Source organism: Zea mays, chromosome 1, assembly GCF_902167145.1.
Source record: "Zea mays cultivar B73 chromosome 1, Zm-B73-REFERENCE-NAM-5.0, whole genome shotgun sequence".
Taxonomy (NCBI): domain Eukaryota; kingdom Viridiplantae; phylum Streptophyta; class Magnoliopsida; order Poales; family Poaceae; genus Zea; species Zea mays.
In genome coordinates, this window is record NC_050096.1 from 14,501,101 (window position 1) to 14,512,401 (window position 11,301).

The window sequence follows — 11,301 nt, forward strand, 5'->3', positions numbered from 1 at the left end:
AACACTGTGAGCCATTCTCTAACAAAAAATTAATTTACTGATGAAAAGGAGTTTAACAATGTCTTGCCATGGATGAATGATGATACAAATTAGTACACGCCTATTGGTACAAGCTTACGCTACAGAAGTACAATTGAAAGTTCGGTCTTTTTTGCCAATTCCAAGCCTCTGTAAAAAGTGCATAAAAGGGAGGGCGGCGAGAGCTGTAACAAATGGATGGCCGCTCCTCTATATCACCTGAAAAGGCTGAAACTCGGGCATGGCTTGGCACAATTGCTTTCTCTCAGGATTGCAGACATCTCTTGCACTGACCAATGGCAATGAGGACCTCAAGTTTCGCATAGTGCTTTGGTATTCCCCTGTTATTTCTGTCTGGCCCTTGATCCAGCAGACGTTGACATCGATTATCACAGCACAAGCTGGGAATTGGTAACACCACAACTCAAAGGAAATAGTCCGGTGTTCTTCGTGTCACATCTGGCTCGCCTCTCCTAGGGGCTGGGTCAAACTGTGATAATAGGAAAACAAAACTGGTAAATGCTAGACAGAAATTTTTGCAACACACAACGTCGTAAGGTAATCTGGGAAGAAACACATCTGGATGCCTTCACAGAAACGCACTACATACCAACTTTTCAAGTTTGACTCATTTTACAATAAAACAACCATACACAGTAGATAGTACATTAACATCAGGGTGGTGCCACAAAAATGAGCCAAATAAACGAAAAAAGTAGCAAAATTATGTGGTTAAATTACCTGTATGAATGTGTGACTATTGCAGTCGTCAACTTCCAAAATGGATGCCATATTGCCGCATCGGTAGCAATAGTTTGGAGCACTGAATATGGTGACAACCTTCTGTTCCTGTAAATACAAGCATCATGCATGATCAGAAAGATTACTTCACTCAAAACTCAGCTCATTAAGCATCTAAAGGTCAAATCAGCTTACATGAGCCCAGTTATATCCCTCCATAACTAATTGATGAGCCCGAGCTACAAGTTTGAGATTGTTTGTGTGATTAAACTGCTCCGATATGTCCTGGAGAAATGAAAGAAATAAATGAATAACTACGAACTAAAAAGGTATAAACGAAGCAACATGAAAACAGATCTGTAGTACCTGGCCAAAAGTGTAGCCAGCACCACGTGGGGATATGCCCCAACCACATCGATCGTCCGGATCTGACCATAAAAGATCGCACATAGGTCCCTCATGAGGAACCTCTTGGACTCGATCTAAGCTGCGCACACTATCAAGATTTTCAATTGATGGGGATAAGCCACCATGAAGGCAGAAAATCTCAGATTCCACCTTCAAGAACATAAATACTGTATCAGTAAAGTCCATGGATGGACAGACAATGCCATGATGCTGATAAAACACAAGGGATATAACTACTTCATGGTATAGTACAGGGTGGGAGAGATAGAATCATAGAACAAATAACATAATTCTTTGAATGCATGGTAAAGATTTAAAATCATTTCAAGTGTTTGAACAATTAATTCATACAATTTTATTAAGTTGCACGCACCAACCAGTTCAACCCAAAAGCTTAAACTGATAGGAAGAGGTGGTCAATTCACTTATATTATAATCCAACACTCAGTGTTATTAAAAGTTTAAAACTACGTTTATACGTCAAAACTCTAATTAGAAGTTGAAACCGCGTTTTAGCGTTTTGGCATTCTAAACTGTAAAACGCGGTGTTTCATGCGTTTTAGACCATTAGTTACTTTTGGGCCCAGTCTGTTAGTTACTTTTGGGGTTCAATCTGGTTCATGGGTGAAGTTTTGGTAAGCCACTAGCCTCTCTGTTTTGGTATTTAACTTCATGTTATTGTCTGAAATTATGATATATTGGTATTTTCCTATGTTGCCTAAAATTACATTTAAACTTCGTTTCAATTTTAAAAGTCAAAACTTCACCCATGAGCATTTCAACGTTTTATCGTTTTAATAACCTTGCCAACACTCCCCCTCATGTTGAGCCTCTCTTATGTACCAACCAGTTACCCAAAAGCTTAAGCTGATAGGAAGAGGTGGGCAATTCCCTTATATTATATTCCAACAAATTTGATAAGTAAAAGATTTACAGAGAGGGCAACATATTCACAAAGGAGACAAACCACAACATCACCATGCACCAGCCTCTGTTTCATAGAACAGTCCGCCACAACACAACACAGATTACTGACTCTTCAACACAGCAAGTATAAAACCAAACTGAGAAAGTGAGAAGCAACATAGCACAGCATAGTTGCCACCATATCACAACAATTTGATTCTACAGCTGTTGGAGTTGACAAACAAATGAAGACAATTGATGTTCAACAGGGTGTTCCAAATAATTGGAACATCTGAATACATACTCTATGCTATGGTTCTCAATTTCCAATCCAACATGCTCTAACGGGTTAAAAGAAGTTGGTCATAACTCATAATTCATAAATATACTGCCGACTGAAGAATCTGAAACTGGTGCTAAAAAAGAACGATGAGATTCTAGCTACTAAGCCATTTGTGGTTCTATCTACTACATCATTTTAGTGTTTTAAGATTCTGCATATTGGGAAGATGATGCATAGAATAGATGCTCCAGATACAACTGAAAAAAGGTGGTTCCAGTCTTAAGAGTACACACCAGAGCTGTCAGAGGAAAATAATCAAAAAGATCCGTAAATGTCTTCCATACATTTGCATTGCCATACCTGGTTTAAAATAAAGCAGTTAGCAACAGAAATGACAAGAAGCTATCATTATATTGTGGACTTGTAGGAAAAAAAAAGTTTACATGAACCAATGAGTTTATATAAGATAACAAACAATATGACCAATTGACCATTCAACTTTCATTCGTACCAAATCCTAAGCATAGTGATGGTGTCCATCAGACAAAAGCTATACACAATGAAAAGAAGTATCTACAAGTCCAAAGAGTCTAATGCAGTAATAGAAAAGGCACAAGATGCCAAAGAGATTGTGCATGTGTGAGAAAACTGGGAAATCTGAAGCTAACATACAACTGTAATTAAGAAAAAAGATTAAACATAGACCTTCTCACACAGGTAATGATACAGTATGTGCTATATAGGTCCATAGGAACATCCTACACCTGGAAATCTAACTTGAACTTTAAGCACCTAAACAAACTCACTTGCGTAGACATTCGTCATAGAATCCATACACCTGTGTGATCTGCAACCATAAAATAAGAGTTTCAATTGGAACAAATGATCATTAACAGGGATGGGCATCTAAACTATAAGCAAAGTAAATTCTGGACAGAAAACCGATATGGGGGTGGCATCTAAATTGTAACAAAGCAAATTCTGAACAGGAAAATAGTATTCATGTATCAGCAACTAGAGTAATTTTCTCTGGTCTCAATTAAATCCTGATAACAGTAGCTAAAAAGTAAGATGTCATATGCATCAAGAAAATAATATTTGATTGTACCTGCCGACTCTCATGGTTTCCACGAAGGATTGTAATTCGATGTGGGTACCTCACTTTTAGTGCTACTAGCAGCTGGAGAAGAAAACAACAATAAAGCCTTTTAGTCCCAAGCAAGTTTGGGTAAGCTAGAGTTGAAACCTAACAGAAATGCTGGAGAAGGAACATAATGTAAATATATAATTCTTATTGATAATATGAACTGAAATTAAGACCATAAGAAATATGTTAAAGCATAACTTCATAAATCAGATTTCCTTTTTCCAGCACAATTACATGTGAAACAAGACAATTCCGCAAAGCAACAAAGAAAACTAACTTGATAAAGAAAGTAAGCAGCGGTTAATTTCTTACAGTGACAGTCTCAACAGAATAGTAGCCACGATCTACATAATCCCCCATAAATAAGTAATTGGTGTCTGGACACTGGAAACAGGAGAGAATAAAAATGACAGGGATTAGAGGATGGAAATGGTGGCTTCAATCTTGGGTAGACCATACTTTAAGGGGGGGAAATAAGTAAAGTCGAGTCAAAATAGTTGGTACCTTCCCACCAATTCGGAAAAGCTCTACAAGATCATGGAATTGTCCATGTATATCACCACATATTGTAACTGGACTCTTGACAGGCTGCAAGCAAAGTTACAGAAGCTTAGAAGAAATACCTAAATTGCTACCACAACTACGTGAACATCATGCCATTATATGCATGCACTCAGTTTATAAGCCAATGGTTGAGCAGGATGAAATGGATTGAAACGGGAGGAAAGCCTTAAATTACATTATTTATCCTATATTCCTATTGTTAGTGTTACATTCTACAAGGAACCAGATTAAAATGAAAGCACTGAATCTATCGATCAAAATGAAAGCGACAAGACTGAAAGATTCAAAGTTCAACTCCTTAATCATAACATCATTGATACATAGTACGACAATAAGGGCCAACCAAAATGGAGCATCACAATAAACATTAAACAATGTTCTTCATTCGATGCAATGGCAAACATTATACTACTAGTTCAACAGCATTTGGAACAATCAATATAGGTACCTCCTACACCTAGAGTGAAACTGTGAAAAATACCCAGCCATCAGTGAGAGGTAAACTGCCAGCACAGCTTACCTGAACGTTGCTTTCCTCCATCAATATCTCCTTGGCCTTCTCGCACAGGGCCTTAACCTGAAATATGTGGGAGTCATTATGCCGATTCCAATAATGTTAGTCCTGCACATCTATGCACCAAGTATCCCTTCTTTTGGCCAAGCGGAAACATAGCACGCAACCACCAAATAAGCATTGTTTTCAAGTCTGGCTGGCCGATTTGGATGATTAATCATTTAATCGTGATTAATCACTATTAGTCGCACAACTTGGGCGATTAATCGCGATTGGTTTGGGTCCAAACCGACTTGAACGATTAATCGTGATTAGTTGGACGACTTGAAAACAGAGCAAATAAGTGTTTGTACTATCACACCCTAAATATTTGTCTGAGTTTGATTAAATTGGAAGATCACAATAGATGCAGCTTTCCATTTTTGTGCTACTTTTCTGCGAGAACAAAAGGAGATCTATTAACACGAATCAAATCTGAATCACAACATTCGGAATGATTCGAAGCTGCACTCTCTAGGCACAAACTACACACTAGACCATCACTCTATGCCAACGAATCACCAGATACCAAAAGAGGTTCAAATATCCCCCAAACCACCGGAACACCGGATCACACTTCCAACCAAACAGTGCACCGAAGAGAAGGCGAGAAACCCTAAGCGTGCCCTTGCAACAGATCAAAGGCAGTCTTATCATTCGGCAGATCACACCGCGAAATACAAACCAGCGAACTGGAAACCCGAATGGAACGGGGGTATAGCTGGACTGGATCTCACCTCCTGCTCGGCGAGCGGGCGGCACTGCATCAGCTGCTCGATCTGCGCGTCAAGGCCGCCGCAGCCGCCGTTGTCTACGTTCATGGGATCCATACCGCGGCCGCGTCTTCGATACGAGAAACCAGCTCGAGCTCGAGCTCAAGCTCGTCGCCGGCGGCGAGGCGGCGAGAGAGCGCGCGCGGGGCACTAGACTGACAGAGTGGGGAAGGAAATCGGGGAGGGGGGATCCGAGAAAGAGGCTGGAGAGATTGATCGGGAAGCCCGCTCGCCAGGTGGGCCTCCCTGCTCCACATATGGGCCCGCTCGCTCCATGCCGCGTGCGCCGTGGCAAGTGGTTCGGAGTTGGTCGGTGTATGGGTCCACGCTGTCAGTGGGCCAGATCATTGTGGGCAACGTGGAGCGAGGACCGAAAGATGAAGGTCACCCGGGGCCCACAGGACCCCACCTGTCAGGGCGTTGTGTCGTGAGTTAGAATGGGTCACTGACTTGGTGGTCCCGTCTTTCATGGGGCCATCTTTCAGTCACATCTTGTGCCGAGAGGACTCCGGTAACGGGCCCACGAGTCGGAGGTGAAGTTCATCTGCGGTCTGCCGACCAAATTGAGCTTGCGACTGCAAACCAATCCCTAGTGCCTAGTCGCCTGATCTGGGGAGAACGCATCTGAGACTGATTTTCGAGTCAAAGCTACTGCTCGTTTGAAGGGGAGCCACCTGTGCGGTTGCGCTCCTCTTTGCTCGTTGGGTTTTGGTTCAAGAGGGGGAAACCTTCGTGGAGACTGAAGAGGAAGGCCAAGTTCGAGGGTGTTCCTCGTCCACTCTTCTCGATCCGCAATGCGTGCGGCCGCCGGAGACGCCCCGCCGCGGCGTGCGGGGGGTATCCGCGTCCGTGTCCCACTGGTGAGCTCGGCTCCACTCCCACCTTTCTTGGCCTCGATTAGCACGCGCGCCTCCTAGCTGCGAGAGATGTAGGTTAGCTCACAGATGGTGGTTCCTGTGCCAAACGCGCCACCTTTCACTTGAGGCCTAGACCTTTCTTCTTGAATCTGGCGTTCTTGTGCGTAAGGCTTGGAGGATTACGAGCTTTGGGGATTGTTGGAACTTGGATGTCTCGGTTTGGGTCCTTTAGGGCTTGGTTTGGGAGTCTAGATCCAGTTGTCCATGGAACGCATCTTCTAGCGGTTAGTTTCCTTACTGTTTTTGCCTTGAGTATTGTTAGCTGCGGCGTGGATATGCCACTTTATTGTTAAGGAACCAAATGAGTATCACTATAACATCTACTGCATTTTATATTGGCCCCACTTGCCACGAAGTCGTCCTCAGTTTAGTAACAACGGACTGAACTTAGAAAATTTCTAGCTACTAGCTAAGATAGTCTCATTGCCCTATCTATACTCTAGACTGCTCATGAGCCACAGGTCTTAAATCTTTAGTTAAAAATGATGTCTATAAAAAAGTGGCAGACCCAATGCCGGAGGTCTGCAGAAGGGATAAACCGAGGCAAACCTTCTCTCATAAATTGCGAAGATATTGCTTTGAATCTGTGATCTGATGCAATGAGACAGCTCTCACCACTACACTAGGTCTGCCCTTCTTTAGGAAATAGGAATCATGTCTTCACATGGAGTTTTTAAGGACAGAAGACATTTCATATACGATTGAAATTATAAATGGTAACAATTATATGGACTCGCAAGTCGCGGCGGTGGCGGCACGCAGGGAGAAGAGAGATGTGGGGAGGGAGAAGGAGAGCTGGGGGGGGAAGGAGAAGGAGAACCAGGTGGCTGAGGGGATCGTACGGCTGAGAGGGAAGTTGCAGTGGCTATCTAGATGGAGGCTGAGGGAGGTATGACCTAACCCTAAAATTGTTGGGCTGTGGTGGGCCAATTAGTTGTGGGCTTCTTTATTTTTCTTTTTTCCTTTTCATATGTTTTCTCTTCTACTAGGCTGAAATGGGCCTACTAGGCCTTAGGTGCTCGCCTTAACGCTTTAATAACTATGGTCCGGAACTGAAGCTGAACCCCCTGAATCAAATCCCAGATTTTGAAATACTCACTGCTGAATGATCTGTTCCCTCGATTTTGTATGTTGAAACTCCCAAGATAGATAGTTTCAAGCATGGTTAGTTTTCTAGCACTAACTGTCTGAATCTCATCTGCATAACATCTTACTAGTAGGTGGACAAGAATTTGTTTCATTGGTAATTTCATGCCCAGCTAAAAGTATGGTTTTTTTATTTTTATCTCCTTTTTCCATGTTCAGGTGAATATTAGCGTTCTAACTTGGTAAATCAATAACTGCAGGTAGAGTCTGTCTCCTGCCACTGCAGGGTAGATGGAGGTCTTAAAACCGTTGTAAGTGCTAGGAAGTTTGTCCCCGGTGCAAAGCTGTGCATGCAACCTGATATCATACCAAACAAGCGCAAGTCAAGGAGCTCACGCAAGGAGAGATCCAAAACTCAATCACCACTGCTGCCTGGGCTTCCTGATGAACTGGCTATTTCCTGTCTCATGCGGGCTGCTCGGATCGAACACCCAAATATGCGGTTAGTCTGTAAACGATGGAACCGACTTTTGTCTGGAAATTATTATTACTCCTTGCGTAAGAAATTCGGCATGGCAGAAGAATGGATCTATGTCTTCAAAAGGGACCGTGATCAGAAGCTATCTTGGTATGCGTTTGATCCTGTAAACCAGCTCTGGAAGTCATTGCCTCCAGTTCCACCAGAGTATTCTGAAGCTGTTGGTTTTGGTAGTGCTGTTCTCAACGGATGCTATCTGTACTTATTTGGCGGCAAAGACCCAGTACATGGATCTATGAGGCGCGTTGTATTTTACAATGCTCGGATAAACAAATGGCTACGAGCTCCAGATATGCTGCAAAAACGGCACTTCTTTGGTTCTTGTGTCATAAACAACTGCCTTTATGTTGCTGGTGGAGAGTGTGTAGGGATACAGAGAATTCTAAGATCCGCTGAGGTATATGATCCGAACAGGAATAGATGGTCTAGCATTGCTGAAATGAGCACAGGAATGGTGCCCTCTATTGGAGTAGTACATGATGGCAAGTGGTATCTAAAAGGTCTAAATTCTCATCGCCAGGTCGTGAGTGAGGTCTATCTTCCAGCATCCAAAATGTGGTCAGCCACCGGTAATGAAATGGTAACGGGCTGGCGGAATCCAAGCATTTCCCTCAATGGGCATCTTTATTCTGCTGATTGTCGTGATGGCTGTAAGCTTCGAGTTTATAATAGAGAGATGGGATCATGGACAAGGTTCATTGACACCAGACACCATATGGGAAGCTCACGGTCTCTCGAAGCCGCAGCCTTTGTCTCCCTTAATGGGAAGCTCTGCATCATCCGTAACAATATGAGTATCACTATTGTTGATATATTGGACCCAACAACAGCTACTGAGGTCGACAGTGCGCGCATGTGGGAGGCTTTTGCTCGAAAGGGGCAGCACAGATCATCATTCATGGCAAACCTATGGTTAATCATCACAGGTCGTAATCTGAAGACAGACATTATGCATTGTCAGGTGCTCCAAGTTTGAGTTTGTCCATGTATGAAGTGGAGTATACTTACACAACCTCAGAGCCTGACTTGGAAGCTGAAATGGGTACATGAGCCATACCAAAGAGACCAGCTTTCGCTTTGAACTCTGTAAATATCCCTGATTTCGTCCTTTTGAACTTTCTAATTTTGGCACCTATCTGTCAGTGAGCTTCCAAGAGATTGGTCCTGGGGACTGGAGAAAGAATATGCCATGGCTCATGAGGCATTAAGGGTTTGAATGGCAGCATGAACCCCATAGGTCAGAAGCGTAGGAAGCACTGACGAAAGATGGTATAAGCCCAGAGCTGGAACAGAGCAGAGGCAGGGCTATTGACTACTAAAGCCCCAGAGGTGTTACTTCAGTTTGGTAAAATGCAGGTCTCCAATAACTTCCATAGAATTGATGCTTTGTTTCAGAATGGCAAGCTGACTCATCAGGAATTTGCACAACTGATACAGTTGATGTAGGCCGCCGCACAGGTTACTGCCATGCTGTCATACATTTTCAGGATAGGAAGTACAGCCGCTAGTTTGAAAACTCAAATCCCCACAATCCTCGAGGGTATATGAGTTTCCAAACTAGCCCTGACTGTGCATATCCTCCTCTATGAGTTTCCAAACTAGCCCTGACTGTACATATCCTCCTCTTGGTTTATCAGTCATGGGAAGTACTCGTATGCTTTATACCTTGAAATCTTCCCTCCTTAATTATTGTTTGCTGAGAAATCTGTAGAAACTGATCGGTGCTATTTCTGAAAGGAAATTCTAGACACCATCGAATTATGTGTTGCTAATAATGCGGTCTTGTGAGAACTTTGAACCATGAACATATCGACTCTTATCTTATGAATGTCATGGCCATTGGATAATATTTGGCAGTGGTTTGATATATAAATATAAAAGAACATGTCAGCTCATGCTCAGCTTCCGCGCGGTCAAAGCAATTCAGTACCAGCTTCTACTATTTCTAGAGTATTTTATTTCTAAGGATTAGATCTGCAGCAGTTTGAACAGCTGGTTTTAATTCGAAGCAAATAACTGTCTAATGGCACTGTATGTAGGCTTCCAACTAAGGATAGACGAAATGCTTGTAGCTCATCGGCTTGCTCAGTTTGTGGTTAGCTTGGATCGGTTCGTTTGAATTTTTTCACGAGTTGAGTTGATATCCTAGCTCGGTTCATTAACGAGCTAGCTCAGTTTGTTAACGAGTCAGCTTGTGAGCTAAACAAACTATCACATTTCATTAAAACGAAACTATATACATATCATTTACGTAATAAATAATGAATATGTTATATGTATATATGGTGTATAAGGTTTATGAGTTAAACTAATGATTGATAAAATATATCTATGTGTTGAATTAGTCTATGTATACACGTTGTTGCCCGTTTCCCAGTCCAGATGGACGTAGGTCACCGTTCCTGTGCTCAGTCTATCAAATTGAATCCTACTGCCATAGAGAGAGAACCACACATTCGTCCTACATGTTGGCTTATGGCGTAGAACCAAGTGGTTAGTGTGAACGGCGTAGATGATAAGTATTTACGTACTAACATGGAATAAGATGAGAAGAACGGCGTAGAACCAAAGTGGTTAGTGTGATTGCCTTATGGCGAGAGAACTGCGCTTTTCAGCGGTTCCGGATTCAGAGGCGGCGGCTTTCGTGGAACAAATCTGCCGTGACTTGAGATATTATGACGAATCTGTATGTGGTGTCGTCGGATGCTTCACACCTTCACCGTGCACTTGAACGCCATGAAGAGTCTTGCAAGTTGCAACTCGCGCGACGGGGCAGCAACCAGCAGAGCAGATATCGGTAGCAAGGGAAAGGAAGGCAACCGGCCATACGAGCCTGAAGAGTGTTGCTAAAACGCCGAGTTTTTTCTATTTTGTTACTTATAAGTAGTGGCTTCTCTACAATAATACTATTAAATTGAGCTTCTCTATAATGATGTTTACAAATTACAAGTGAACAATTTATGTATAACAGTATTTTGCTATTATTTTATCCATTCTGTTTTTCTTTTCTTGTAACCTATCACATGCAAACGGACGAGTTCACTTTAGTTTTAACTTGTTGGAAATGAAAATACAATGTTTTTTCATTCATAAAAAAAGCAAAATAGAAAAGGGAAATGTTTTTTATATTTTTTATTTATCTGGCCAGCCTCCCCAAAAAATCTCGTGTCTATAACTGTGTCGTGTCAAACACAGTAAGTTAAAATATTTTATTTCTGTTAAAGCTGCAGACGTGCAGTTATTCTACCTGCACAGAATTATGAAAATACTACTATTACTACTAAACATTTTAGAATTTCCACATATGTTTATTTCTTAGCTGACAATGCTGGTCTCTGTGACTTTGTTTTTGCGGGTGATAGAAAAC

At 42.2% G+C, this 11,301-nt stretch overlaps 2 protein-coding genes across 2 annotated transcripts; one reads left to right on the forward strand and one right to left on the reverse strand.

Annotated features, from left to right (window-relative positions):
- Positions 1-19: 19 nt before the first annotated feature.
- Positions 20-5,577, reverse strand: LOC100282834 (PP2Ac-5 - Phosphatase 2A isoform 5 belonging to family 2). Its single transcript, NM_001155740.1, is given in 11 exon segments — positions 20-508; positions 760-867; positions 955-1,044; positions 1,126-1,317; positions 2,650-2,716; positions 3,163-3,203; positions 3,465-3,536; positions 3,816-3,887; positions 4,008-4,091; positions 4,588-4,644; positions 5,358-5,577. Coding segments are annotated over 11 exon segments (942 nt in total). The 5' UTR covers positions 5,451-5,577; the 3' UTR covers positions 20-442.
- Positions 5,578-5,958: 381 nt separating this feature from the next.
- Positions 5,959-9,829, forward strand: LOC100281098 (kelch motif family protein). Its single transcript, NM_001154017.2, is given in 2 exon segments — positions 5,959-6,253; positions 7,657-9,829. Coding segments are annotated over 2 exon segments (1,320 nt in total). The 5' UTR covers positions 5,959-6,187; the 3' UTR covers positions 8,911-9,829.
- Positions 9,830-11,301: the final 1,472 nt, after the last annotated feature.